Source organism: Biomphalaria glabrata, chromosome 7, assembly GCF_947242115.1.
Source record: "Biomphalaria glabrata chromosome 7, xgBioGlab47.1, whole genome shotgun sequence".
Classification (NCBI taxonomy): Eukaryota; Metazoa; Mollusca; class Gastropoda; family Planorbidae; genus Biomphalaria; species Biomphalaria glabrata.
The window spans coordinates 43,893,914-43,908,943 of record NC_074717.1 but is presented as its reverse complement, the minus strand read 5'-3'; the positions used below and the strand labels follow the sequence as shown (position 1 = coordinate 43,908,943).

The following is a 15,030-nucleotide window of genomic DNA, read 5'->3' as shown; positions in this document are numbered from 1 at the left end:
AGGTTAGTGAGCTTTTCATGCATACATGGCGGACAATCTATAAATAGCAATCTTTTTGGTGCATCCGGTGTACAAGATAGAGAAAGTGTGGATAAGCTTCTGTTTTAAGTTACATGCTTATTGAGTTCTCTTATTTTTTTATCTTATATATTGCAGATGTTACTTCAAAAAAGAAGATAAATAAATGTGTCAATCGTAGCGTAGTCATGCATTTTAATCAATGACTTAAACTCCGCCAAGTCGTTGGTTTTCCTGGCTGGTTCAGGCAACCCATTCCGTTCTCTAATGGCACCAGGGAAGAAGGAGCTCTTGTTTGAATTTGTTCTAGCATATGGAATAAGAAATGTGCCATCATCTTTGTGTCTTTAAGCTTTAACGATAAACTAAATAGTTAATGGACGCTGAATTGATTTTCGGAATTACCAACTAAATAAGCAGAAGAGACAAACTAATTTGATTTTGCAGTGTTAAAATGTCCACAACCATTGCTAGAAACCTAAAAAACAGGGGCATGAAATGAACCACTGTCCCAGGGCAGTCAACGTATCTTTTAAAAATACATTTTAAAATAATTGCCTAAATAATGAATGCTTTGATTCTTTAAAGTGTTTCTGAAGAGCAGGGTGTGCCCTCAGAAAATCTACAAAATACACTTCTTCAGAAATGCATTGTGAAGGGAGGTAAGCAAAAGACAATGTTGAACTAAGTGCTGGGGTACTGGCATTTGACTAAAGCAATATTGATTGAGATATCCTACAGAGGATTTTTGTGCACATTGTTTTAAGGTATTGGGAAAAAAATTGTTAATCAATTAATAACATTTTGACAACCATTTCTATTCAAAATGAAATCCGAAATGAGAATGTGCATCTATAATTCTAGATTTGAGTTAGTTTGAGGAGTTGCCAAACTATATTTCAAATGGAACTTTGCTGAAGTTATCTATCACAATTCAGTTTATGTTTTACTTTCTCTTCCACTAAATGTTACACAGAAAGTGTACGATAGTGATATGTTTGCTGACAGATCGTTGAGACGGAGAAGTCCATAAGTGTCTTGAAATCGCCAGCTCGGACAGAGTACTCTACAGCTAAGACCATTGGTGGATACGTTAATGCCAAACAATTTCCTGGTTAACCTGTTGATTTTGTATGAAAACCTTGAGAAGTTTTTCTTTTCCAGTGATCACATTGTGAGCGGCTCTTTCTTCACGCGCCCAAGATTTTAACAAGGATTAGATTTCGTACTCTCGTAAACCGTTTGTTTTGAGCTTATAACATCTCATTATTGAGATCACTGTCTTATCAACAGATTGGCAGTGGGGGATGGGGGGGACCTCACAGATATCTGATAGAAAATATGTGAAAATTCAAACAGTGGAAGGCTATCTGGTCGTGGGTAGAGTGGTATGCACTCTGGACTGTCGTTTGGTGCTTTCCATTGTCCAGGGTTCGAACCCTCAGGGAGGTTTGGGCTAAATTAAATTATCTTTAATTATGAAAAAACGTCAGAAACATGTAATTATCTGCTGGGAAGTGGGTAACTTGGTATTAGAGAGGATTTGGAACTCACTCCACAGTGAACTCTTTTTTTTTATTTTTAAATCCTATTTGTGAAATAATATTGAAAATAGTAATAAAGGCTATTTAAGCTGTATATGCGAACATAAAGAGACAAAATGTATTGTGATATTTTCTATCAATTTTTCTTTAAAATTTGATATCAGCAATTGATCAAACCAACTAACTATTGAACGAACAAAACTTCCATGTCAGTAACATCAATTTATTGTGTACTCGACGCCAGGCTTAAAATTGGAATACAATTAAAAAGCCTTGGCCAAACTTTTAAAAAAATGCGAACTAAAATAGCGAAACAAATACAGAAAGTAGGCAGACGACGAATAGCTGACTCTGATACGATGCTCTTGAAAATGCTTCCAGAGCTGAAAGAAACATAGTTTGTTTTTTAACAAGCAATCAATTATTCTACACCAGATGATCTTAGGGTGGAAATGTATTTAATTTATTAGATTTATGATTATTTTGAAGGAAACACTTTTTTAATCTTTCAATGAAACGGCAAATCTACGTCTTCTCCCCCCCCCCTTTTCTCTCACTTTTCTGACTTTAATATCTAGAATATTAGAATCAAAGGCCTTGCTTTCGCCCTGTATTAAAGTCCCCTATTAGGTCACGTTCAGACTTCACTCGAAAGACAGCAACCTGTTCATTTAGACTATGCACACAATTCTTTGGCCAATCAGTTGAAGTCGGAAAGACAAAGAAAAAATAAAAAAATAAAAATAGATCCAGTTTTTACATACAGCCTTTGTGGCTTACATGCGCTCTAATATATTTCACCCATACATTGCCGGCCTTAGGCCACTGCAACTTTTGCGGTCGCACTTTCATAGGCTTATCTAGGAGTAACTTTTTTAATTAAACCATTTATGACTTATACATACGGGGCGCGGTGGCTGAGCGCTTGGCTTTCCGAATGGGGGTCCCGGGTTCGAATCCTGGTGAAGACTGGGATTTTTTATTTCGGGCATCCTTTGGATGCCTCAGAATCCAACCAGCTCTAATGGGTACCTGACATTAGTTGTGGAAAAGAAAAGGCGGATGGTCGTGTGGCTGGCCACATGACACCCTCGTTAGGCCACAGAAACAGATGAGCTTTATATTATCTGCCCTGAAATGTGAACTTTACTTATAACTTATAGATCAGTGATGCCCAACCTTATTCGGCCGGAGGGCCATTTTTATTTCCGACACTCGTGTCGCGGGCCACATCAATAAAAAGGTAATTTTAAAAAAATGGAAATGAACAATAAACCATTTTCATTATAAGCTCGAGAATCTTTAACCTAATCCAACCTTTAAATATCCGGCTGCATAGATGAGACGCCAGGTCTGAGTACTGAAACTAGAGATGTAGGTGTTCCTCTGTGACACAATTACGTAACATAGGATTCGCCCAATTCATCAGTGAAAAGTTTTGTCCTCACTAATAATGCTTGTAATTGTTGTGATCATCGTTAACCCTTGTTCTTGGAGATTTAGATTTAGAAAAGTTTCTTCAGGTGGCCTAGAGTGGACATCAATTATCTGCATCACTTGAACTTTGATAAAGAATTTGCAAGTCAATCCGTTCATACTTGTGGCACCATCAGTAGTCATTCAAACTAATGTCTTCCAAAAAAGGAAAGATCCTCTGTAATGGTTGTAATCTCTTTGATCAGGACTTTGCCAGTGGTGGTCCCTTGTATGCTTCTCATGGCTACTAACTTATCTGATTTCAAAACGGCTGTTTGTACCGCGAATATATACAAAGATTTGTAGCGGTATCAAATATGTCGGTGGACTCTTCAGTGGCAATAAAACACATTTCGAAATCTGCTGTCTGTTAGTTTTCAATGGCGCTATTTACCCATATCTGTCACTGCCTTGTAATTGTCATGAGAAAGGTTGACAGCTTCAACATCATTCTTCTTTTCAGTTCTCATGTCTTCCATCACTCTATGTGAGTATTATTTTACGCACTTGCCGTGGGAAACTGGCTTCATGTCTCTACTTACAATGTGAACAACTCTTTAGCTAGTTAGCCTTACAGCACTCATTTTTTGTCTCTTTTTTTTGATATCCTACACTCTAAGTGTAATCTAACAATGATGTCTCAAACCAAGTATGCAGTCTTATTTATGTGTTTGGTTTCATAAAGCTGTTTAATGCTTAATATGTTCTTTAAAAAGAGACACCTTTTCTTTACAAAACAAATATGTTGGCTTATTATCGATACTAGTCTATTTATTCTAACGTAGAGAAACGTTTTTTTGAAACATATTATTATTATTATTTGTGGAGAGGGTATTTTCTACACTTTGTGCCAACGTTTCGCGGGCCGGATGGAACAACTTCGCGGGCCGGATGTGGCCCGCGGGCCGTATTTTGGGCATCACTGTTATAGATAATAACAGGGTTTCCGCGGTCTCCTGATTTTCCAGAACCTCCAATAAATTGCAAAAATGTACGAAAAAGTCATAGACAATTGAGATTATCAAAATCTCTTAAAAACTCATAAAAATCTCCTGAAAAATTGTCAAAATTTTCATTTTGGGGCGCCAATCCAACGCGTCATAAAAAAAGGGAGTTGTCAGCTTTCATTTAATAAAAATTAAATAAAAAGTCGATGTTTTTTCTAATATATATATATCGACAATGACTTGTCACTGATTCTAGGAGATGTTGAAAATCTGGTATAAGGTTTTACACTAACCAGACTGAGAACTTGACTCACCGCAAAGTGATTCTCTACAATATCTATCAGGTGGGCACTCCGAGCAAGCCATTCCATCGATGTACATGGGATCACCAATAATATTGCCACTGTGCGTAAATAAAATAGCCATTTATTTATTAATAGTTCTAGTTATACTAATATATATATATATATATATATATATATATATATATATATATATATAATAGTTATTTATAGAACAAGTACAGCAATAAACTAAGGGAAATAATTTGTAAAACAAGCGAAATACACAAAATCCTTTTTTAAGAAACAAAAGCTTATATAAGGTGAAGAACTCAGTCCTTAAAAACTAAATTTGCCAATAATGTAGAACTTATTTCCCTTATTCAATGTCAAAAAAAATAATTACGAATATTTAATTTAAATGTTTTTTAGGTATAATAAATAATTTTTAAACGTTTCAACTTGATCCGAGAATGGGTGTGGGAGAAATAAAGATATAAATTATCTAAAGGACCAAAGGTGTCCACACAGTAAAGATTAGACAGAAAATGATGACAAGTTTAGATTAGACAGAAAGTTTGGATTAGACAGAAAATGATGTCAAGTTTAGATTAGACAGAAAGTTTGGATTAGACAGAAAATGATGTCAAGTTTAGATTAGACAGAAAGTTTGGATTAGACAGAAAATGATGTCAAGTTTGGATTAGACAGAAAATGATGTCAAGTTTGGATTAGACAGAAAATAATGACAAGTTTAGATTAGACAGAAAATAATGACAAGTTTAAATTAGACAGAAAATGATGACAAGTTTACATTAGAAAATGATGACAAGTTTGAGTTAGACAGAAAATGATGACAAGTTTGAGTTAGACAGAAAATGATGACAAGTTTGAGTTAGACAGAAAATGATGACAAGTTTGAGTTAGACAGAAAATGATGACAAGTTTGGGTTAGACAGAAAATGATGACAAGTTTGAGTTAGAGTCTATTAAAAGAGTAACGTTGGAAACTGAAGATAGAAGACATATCAAGACGATATTCAAACATTCTACAGAAATATTTTATTGAAAGTTCTAAAGTAACATAAAAAAGTTTTTTTCAAGAAAATTTCTCCTTAATGCATCTAATAACATGAAAGATAGATTTGTAAAAAAATAAATCCTGATTAAGCGCATGTATAAATCTACTTTGTGTGAGTAGATAAAATTCTAATGATAGGCCTATAGATCTAGACCAGTGATTCCCAAAGTGGTCTATGTAGACCCTGGGGTCTACGACCACTTCCTACGAAACTAAGTTCTGTCATACTAATTAATACAATTACAAATAAAAAAATATTAACTTTTTTTGGGGAAAGAGAAAAAATCTACTTAATATGCCTATAAGCGGAACATAATTTAAAAGAACTTATTTAAAAGAAGTAAGTTTTTCATATTATCGCGTTAACTGCAGCATACTGAGCTTGTTCAAGACACTTAACTAAAGGATTTTTTTTTTACGGAAATGTGTTGATGTTTTTTTTCTTTTCTTTGAGGCATTGTAAAAGATATTGACAATTTACAAAACAATTAGATAATGATTATATGATAGTTAGGCCAGGTTCACATCTAACTTCACCTTCACCTATCCCTTGGTCTGCTGGACCGTTGGGGCACGACACCAGATGTATCAACCTTCTTTCTCCATTCTTCTCTGTCATTTGCCTTTGATAGAATTTCATTCCGATATTCTTTCTGAAAATACTGACACCTGCTTTTTTTTTACCTGCCTGGGTGGACCACTTCGGGGGCCGATTTTGTAACCTTATTGTTCTTAAGTTTGTTGTAAAAATACTATTGATGAGTAATGACTGCGTGTGTATGTGTGTGAGTATACTTACGCCGGTCCATACTGACATACGATGTAATTGGCATTGCGGCGGGGGGCCCCAGCCCCAGTTAGCGTTGAGCACAACTTCTTGCCACATCCCAGAGCGTAGGATTTGGCCCACACAATCTGTGAGGGGTATAAAATAATGCTAGCATAATGTATCATACACACACATACACACACACACACACGTAATGTATGTATGTTATATAGACCTCTAGCATACACACATACACACACACGTAATGTATCAATGTTATATAGACCTCTAGCACACACACATACACACGTAATGTATCAATGTTATATAGACCTCTAGCACACACACATACACACACACTCAATGTATCTATGTTATATAGACCTCTAGCGCACACACATACACACGTAATGTATCTATTTTATATAGACCTCCAGCACACACACATACACACACACTTAATGTATCTATGTTATATAGACCTCTAGCACATACACATACACACGTAATGTATCTATGTTATATATACCTCCAGCACACACACATACACACACACACTCAATGTATCTATGTTATATAGACCTCTAGCACACACACATACACACACACTTAATGTATCTATGTTATATAGACCTCTAGCACACACACATACACACGTAATGTATCAATGTTATATAGACCTCTATCACACACACATACACACGTAATATATCAATGTTATATAGACCTCTATAGCACACACACATACACACGTAATGTATCTATGTTATATAGACCTCTAGCACACACACACACACGTAATGTATCTATGTTATATAGACCTCTAGCGCACACACACACACGTAATGTATCAATGTTATATAGACCTCTAGCACACACACATACACATACATAATGTATCTATATTATATAGACCTCTAGCGCACACACAAAAACACACACACACACGTAATGTATCTATGTTATATAGACCTCTAGCGCACACACACACACGTAATGTATCTATGTTATATAGACCTCTAGCGTACACACATACACATGACACCCTCTTTAACAGTGGGACACAGAAACGAAGGAGCTTTACTTGAAATAAAAATAAATGTCTAAAAAGTTAAATTTCGATACAGTCTATTTGTGTTATGTCCGCCAAGAAAAAAAAAATGTTTCTTGTATGTAATGTCTTCAAAAACAAAACAATCTTGGAAGGCAACAGCCACCCGCTCCATTATAACTAGGTCAAGTCGTCTTGAAATGGCGACTTCTGTCAATCAAGACGAGAACAGAGCAGTACAAATACTCGTTCGTGCCTCGCTCGGTCAGACTCTATCAACGCCACCCTTAGATCAGGAAACATGAAAAGGACCAAGATACCTGTGTGTAGTCGCTGAATGAACTTTTTATGTTGTGTCTGTTCTATTTATGTGTATGTTTCTGTTGTGTTGTCTGTATATGAGAAAAGAGTCCTTGTAATCACAACAAATTTCCATATGGATCAATAAAGCAGTCTTAATCTTAGTCTACTTTGTAGTAGCCACAAAAAGTGTACCTGTTTGTAATGTCCAAAAAACAAAGGGTAACTTGCGTGTAATGTCCTCAACAAAAGTCTACTTGTGTGTAATTCCCCCCCCCCCAAAAAAAAGTCTACCTGTGCCTATTGTCCACACAAAAAGTTTACCTGTGTATAATGCCCGCAAACAAGCCTGCAATGCGTAGTTGCGAAATCGTAGTCTTTTTTCTCGTTGTACCATGCATTCAGTGCGTGTTTAGGAACTGTCTTCGCTGTCAATATAGGACGAGGACATCTCAACATTGGCCAACATCTTGTTCAACAAAATATAGTGACCGGATCATTTACAAAGCCCATATCAGCTCACTTTGGTAAACGTTTGTACACGTTATTTCTCCCACACCTAATCTCGGATCAAGCTGAAATACAGCACAATTATTTCTTTTACCTGACAATACAAAAGTCCATTTTAAAAAATCAACCAATTAGTTAATTATGTTTTGTAAATTAATTATTTTGTTTTGGTATCTTGAAAAAGGAAAGAAATTTTACTTGACTGAGAAGGTGGTATACCTTGAATTAGTCCCTTTTATTGTTTGTAGAAAGAAAAGTTTGTAAATAATTATAAAACCTATTTTCATAAGCATCTCCCAGGCACAGTGGTTAGCGTGTTGGCTTGAGGTCTTAGCTCTCAAGTTCGAATTCAGGTCTCTCACTTTTTTGTTTAAGTACATTTAAAAAGCGATCACCAAGATAGTCCCTTATTTATCCCCCCCCCCTCCCAATTCCAACTGGTCCAGACAAGTGATAGGATTATAGCTTTTTTTTAAAAAATATTTTTTTTTATTTTGCTTGTTTTATATTGTCTTCGTTATTCCCTTCACAAAAATAACACAGATGTGGTTAGTAATTATATCAATGCTCTCTTGTTTTTGAAAAGTACTTAGAGCCTATAAATTTACAAAAATAATATTTAAAAGTAAAATATCATTCAAAGCTTTCTTAATAATTAGACATTTTGCGCGCGTCAAAACAGTCGAATAGCTAAAGAGCGTTTAACCATCGTTCTGTTGCTGTCTTATTCTGACCAAAAAGGCCAACGTCAAGAGGCCTCGCTTAACATAAAGATAATATTACGATAAATACGCATAATAAAGATAGACTTACATTACTTGTATCTCGATTGTCAATCACACTTCAATATCGGCCATTGCCTGTACGCACTTTATTTTATGAAATATTTGACCTGTCTTTTTAAATAAGATGAATAATGAGCTGTGGGTGTAAGGAGAATGCGTTTCTGGTAGTGAAGAACGCAAGATAACCCTTGGTGTCGGGGCTCCACCCCGAACCTTGCAGAGGGACCTTGCAGCGCTCCCCCAGACCACTAGCTGACAATGGAAGAGCCATCTGAGGTGACTTTGTTTTTGCCGTTTGAGAAACACTGCTCTAGTTATAATATGATTTTGTTATTCTCTGTTTATATATATATATATGTATATAGTTTACTGGGCGTTAGTTTTTGGAAATTCTGGATCAGCTAGTGAATACAACGAACTTTGTTTCGTGTATGATTTGAAATACAACTGACCTGTTGAATAGTAAAGATTTTCCCCAACCACCTTATGGCCTCCAATATTCGAACGTTGACTTCGGGTGCTGTGAGTAAAGTCACATCTATCTGCATGTGCCTGGGCAGAGGATCCTATGGCATCATCCCAGTGCTGGAGTAGAGGAAGTGGATTAGGAGGTGACACAGAATAACAGAACTGTAATCATTGGCAGATTAGTGACGGGCCTAGTAGATATGACGAGACCTAGAGATCTAGCAGTAATCAATTCTTACAATGCAATATGCTACTTTAGTGGTTCTCAAACTTTTACTCGAGACTCTCCCTCCCCTAGAACACAAAATGTACGCTCGCGTCCACTCTAGCCAGTCCAAGTGAGTGTTTGAGTCAAACTTCAAGCGTCAATTCCTTAAACTCTTGTCTTTCAACGCCCCCTTTCTTATTCTTATCAAGTTACTTCCCCTTTCCTCAGTCCTCTTGTAGAAGCTTAAAAAAGACACTGACAAAACGTCATGTCACCCCTAAGGGAGTTGTGTTTCACATGCTGAGAACCTCTGATCTAATCGCTTCCAAATACAAAATACTAACAATAACAAAATGAAGCATCGTTCAGATTCATTCATACCATCAAAACGTAGCACCTTCTGTTGCAAGCATACCATCTGTAGCTACCATAGCTAGCATACCATCTGTACCTACCATAGCAAGCATACCATCTGTGCCTACCATAGCAAGCATATCATCTGTACCTACCATAGCAAGCATATCATCTGTACCTACCCTAGCAAGATTATCAACTGTAGCTACCATAGCAAGCATACCATCATCTGTACCTACCATATCAAGCATACTATCTGTAGCTACCATAGCAAGCATACCATCATCTGTACCTACCATAGCAAGCATACCATCTGTAGCTACCATATCAAGCATACCATCATCTGTAGCTACCATATCAAGCATACCATCATCTGAACCTGCCATAGCAAGCATACCATCTGTAGCTACCATAGCAAGCATATCATCATCTGTACCTACCATAGCAAGCATTTTATCTGTACCTACCATAGCAAGCATACCATCTGTAGCTACCATAGCAAGCATACTATCATCTGTACCTACCATAGCAAGCATATCATCTGAACCTACCATAGCAAGCATACCATCTGTACCTACCATAGCAAGCATACCATCTGTAGCTACCATAGCAAACATACCATCATCTGTACCTACCATAGCAAGCATACCATCTGTAGCTACCATAGCAAACATACCATCATCTGTACCTACCATAGCAAGCATATCATCTGTACCTACCATAGCAAGCATACCATCTGTACCTACCATAGCAAGCATACCATCTGTAGCTACCATAGCAAGCATACCATCATCTGTACCTACCATAGCAAGCATATCATCTGAACCTACCATAGCAAGCATACCATCTGTACCTACCATAGCAAACATATCATCTGTACCTACCATAGCAAGCATACCATCTGTACCTACCATAGCAAGCATACCATCATCTGTACGTACCATAGCAAGCATACCATCTGTACCTACCATAGCAAGCATATCGGTTGCACCTTCTTTGGCTCTTGCCTCGTTATGGGCCCTAACCATAGCCACTTTTTCCTCTTCACTGAATCCGTTAGTTCCTCTTTTCACTAACCTATGACTTGTGACATTCAAGACTCTCCTCAACTCTAAAAATAGATTGACGAGACTCATTAGTTTAATTGAGGTCTGGTGCTGAGTGGTAAATCGCTTGGATTCCGAACCAAACCGAAATCTAAGTCCCGGCGAGAAAGTGTTTTATAATTTCTGATTTTTTAGTCCACTCAGCTCTAATGGGTACTTGACGTCTTCACTTCTGCAAGCCAAGGCTTCACTAAATGAAATCCTACAGACAAGTTGGCCAATATAGCGTTTTGCAAACACGACCTCATTGTCATTGTAGCCAGAAAATGTATAGAACTTAATCTTTATGTTATATTTGCAAGACCAGCCTCAGTGTCAAGAGAAGCTGGAACTTAAAGTTGACATCTATATTACATTTTTTGACCATCTTCGTGACAAGTTACAAGACCAGCCTCAGTGTCAAGAGAAGCTAGAAATCAAAGCTGATTTCTCTATTCAATATGCTAGACTAGCCTCATTGACAAGAAAGGCAAACAGCACAAGAAATCTTACCTATTGAGCCTGAGACATCCAGTCGACTAATTAAGACGATCAGTACCAAAGACCAAACTGGCAGGTCCGACAACTTTCCGCAGTTTCTCATGTCTTCTTAAATTGGTCAGATTTTTCTTGTCATCTCGTTTTGATTGTCGTGGCCCAAACAGTGTTCTAGAGAAACAAATATCAAATTCTTCGAGTAGACTTAAAACAAGAAAAACATGAAAATTATTTTTAAAAGACAAGCCCTCCTTTAGACATCTTAGAGAGCGATGGTTTTTCTCGTCTCAATAAGCAATAAATGTTAGATTTGTACAAAAAAATAAAACATCTCCCCCCCTTTTTGAGAAAAAAATTGTATTTCTTTTTTTTACTTTGAAAACTTATAACAGACTAGAGATCCGTAAGTGTAGCCATCGAGCTAGTCATTCTTTTCCCAACGATATAGCCTACATCAACTGTCAAATTTCTAGGAAAATCGTTAGAACCGTTTTCGAGAATCGCGTCCACCCACCCTTTGCCAACCAGAAGGTTCCATGAATGTGTGACCTAAATAGAGGTATTGTGATAATGACGTAAATTTATTTCTCGTTTCAATGTTTTTAATCTATTTTAGGTTTGAATAAAAACAAAACTTGCGCAATAGTATATTAGAGAGCGGTGAATATTTTTGGCTGTCGTTTAGGTCACGTTATTACAAGTGCGGAATATAAAATGATTACAAATGAAATTATTTTTGGCTCGTCATTTTTATTTTGGTTGGGAATTTAACAGACAACTGCCCTATTTATCTGTTTTTAATGAGTTCTAGGTTTGTTTTTTAAAGTGTCATTGGTTGTAACTCTAGTCCATTTAAATTTTAATAGTCACATTTTAATAGTCCCATTTTAATAGTCACATTTTAATAGTCCCATTTTAATAGTCACATTTTAATAGTCACATTTTAATAGTCACATTTTAATAGTCACATTTTAATAGTCACATTTTAATAGTCACATTTTAATAGTCACATTTTAATAGTCACATTTAGGTCTTGTTATACTTCCCTTACTCATACCTTTGTGGAACCTTCTGAGAAAAACCTGGACACGGACCTCGAAAACGGCTCGAATAGATAAACTCAAGCTATCTATTTATAATTTGAAAATTAAACATTCTAATTCCAAATACTAACGCAACAATAATGACAACCTATTGTAATTTTTTTTACATTCTACACTTAGATTCTGTTATTCAATTCAACCTAGCTCTGATATTATTAGCATTAAAATATGTTTTTCTGATATCAGTGGCTTAGCAAAGATACTACGTTAGGCCCCCAAAAGGTAAGTCGGAACCCAATTTTAGCCATTCTATTTCTAATGCGCTGGACAGCAAAAAAAAAACCTTGCAAGACACAAGATTTTAAGCATCTTTTTCAGTACATCTGGGTTTTAATTTAAACCAAGGAAAAAAATATACTTTTGAAATTCTCGCCTGATAATCCTGCAGAATTGTAGTGGATGATATGCAGTCAGTACGATTATCCATCGTCTGAAATATAATATATAATGCATAGCATAAGACAGTAACTTAATTTAGTGTCAACTTATAAAATTAATTCGCGTATCTAAACAAGTTATAACATACCGTAATATTAAACAGAAATAACATTTAAACAAAAGCAAAAAACTATATCTAGTAGAGTTCTTTAGCAATTTTTTTTTAGATTTGGTATTTAATGCAACGCCGTAGTTATAATTCAAGACTTATCATTCTTGAATAAAAAAAACAGTAATAAGGTTTACATTTTTAAATCGATTTGTTATTTCGCTTTTTTTTACAATTCCTCTGTTCAGGTTGCACATTCATGGAAAAAAATAAATAAATCCTGGTAGTATATACAGGCTGGACAAGGAAACGATTTTCCTATAAATTTGACAGTTGATGTATACCTTTGGTGAAAACATACTAGCTATTTGGTCACACTATTTGGCCATCTAGATGTACATTTATATATTTTTTTTAAAATAATATCTTCAAAAATTAAAATTGATCTTGGAAATCTTTTTTTCACGCTGTCTTCATTGTATCTTGTTTTATGATAATAAACACGCCTAATCTTTAACTGTTAACGTTCGTTGAGTTTCCTCCCTCAGCTTACAATGCATTTAGGTGTCGGGGGAAGGGGAGGGGGTTGAGAGAAGTGACAGTCCAATTTTACGGGATGGCCCAATCAAGACCATTCGTTATTGAAGGCATCAACACTGACCTGCAACGTCACAACCTGTGGGCAGTCTAAACCAATTGCTCGTCGCCACGTCGTACACACAGCGTTCAGGCCTTCTATAACACTCAGCCTTGGTACAATTCAACGTAGTAGATGCTAGTATAAGCTGGCCATTGGAATGTACTGGGCAGCGTTTAACTATATATCATCATATTGTTGTAAGTAAAACTAGTATAACAATAAGGCTTGTCTTCGAGTCCGACGATTGATGAGGAATGCAGTATTTTCCGTTGCTACGCAGCCCCAGCTGTGACCCACATATTTTGCCACATCCAATGCAAGTATAACCATTGTCCGCCAGTGTTCGATTAAGATTTCCTTTTCACCATCTCTATCTGTCCTCGGCAGCGGATTTTCTTTTGTTCTCAAATGTGTATCCTGCAGCCCTGGCCAAGACTGAAACTGTAGCGTACACTATGGGCCCTATGCTATTTTTTGTTTTCAAACAACAATGTTTGTAAATGTTTTACATATTTCGTATGTTCCTTCAGAGTTGAAGATAATTACTTCCTAGTCCAAACCTCCCGCAGGACGACGGGGGATGGGCGCGGGCAGGGTTTGAACCCGGGACCATCGATAAATCTGAACGACAGTCCAGCGCGCAAACCGCACGACAATGCAGCCCAATGGCTATTCTATTAATTTTATTTTGAATGAAGTTATTTAAACAAAGATTCCTTATAGATCTACCTCGAAGGAACACATTCTTGTCATATCAAGCGGAAAGAAAGTATAACTGAGAATACATAATTAGATCTATAAATATATTTAGAAATAGATTTTGTAATAAGGCCTAGATCTAGTAGATCTATATTCTAGATATCTAGTGTAAATCTCGATCTAAAAAAAAATAGAATGTGAATATAGATCTAGAATATATTTAGGTCTAGATCTTAGACTAGTAGGCCTAGTGTTTAGATCTAGATTTGTTCTAAGTTTAGACTATACCTTTTTCGTTACGTGGATAAAGTCTTGTCATAACGAGTTCGCAGTTTAATTAATTTTTTAACAGTCTTATCTTATCATGTCTTATCTTATAAAATACGGATGTTACTTCAAAAGAGAAGATAATTACGTTGCTAGGATTCATCTTGTTCAATACTTAAAAAGAGAGTTCTGCGCCCTTGGTTCACAGTTTGAAGAAGCAGATAGAAAAACTTCTAGCTTAATAATTTTCCATATGCCTATATATAGGTTAGTGAGCTTTTCATGCATACTTGGCGGACAATCTATAAATAGCAAGCTTTTTTGAGTTATCTTATTTTTTTAAATCTTATATATTGCAGACGTTACTTCAAAAAAAGAAGATAAATACATGTGTCAATCTTAGTCATGCATGTTAATCAATAACTTAAACTCCGCCACATCGTTGGTTTTCCTGGTTGA

At 36.1% G+C, this 15,030-nt stretch overlaps 1 protein-coding gene across 3 annotated transcripts in view; it reads right to left on the bottom strand.

Moving 5' to 3' along the window:
• LOC106067210 (GLIPR1-like protein 1) overlaps positions 1-14,698 on the bottom strand; it is a 53,794-nt gene extending 39,096 nt beyond the window's left edge. Inside the window, exons 1-9 of one of the 3 annotated variants that reach the window (XM_056034595.1) lie at positions 14,593-14,698; positions 12,837-12,908; positions 11,391-11,546; positions 10,761-10,903; positions 9,215-9,347; positions 7,792-7,895; positions 6,147-6,262; positions 4,300-4,388; positions 1,770-1,945 (exon numbers count right to left, since the gene is read on the bottom strand). In XM_056034595.1, coding sequence (XP_055890570.1) covers positions 1,863-1,945; positions 4,300-4,388; positions 6,147-6,262; positions 7,792-7,895; positions 9,215-9,347; positions 10,761-10,903; positions 11,391-11,481 — 759 coding nt within the window. In that variant the 5' untranslated portion in view covers positions 11,482-11,546; positions 12,837-12,908; positions 14,593-14,698 and the 3' untranslated portion in view covers positions 1,770-1,862. Of the gene's footprint in view, positions 1-1,769; positions 1,946-4,299; positions 4,389-6,146; positions 6,263-7,791; positions 7,896-9,214; positions 9,348-10,760; positions 10,904-11,390; positions 11,547-12,836; positions 12,909-14,592 lie in introns of those variants that run through there. The other 2 variants (XM_056034594.1, XM_056034596.1) reach the window with 2 other exon arrangements.
• Positions 14,699-15,030: the final 332 nt, after the last annotated feature.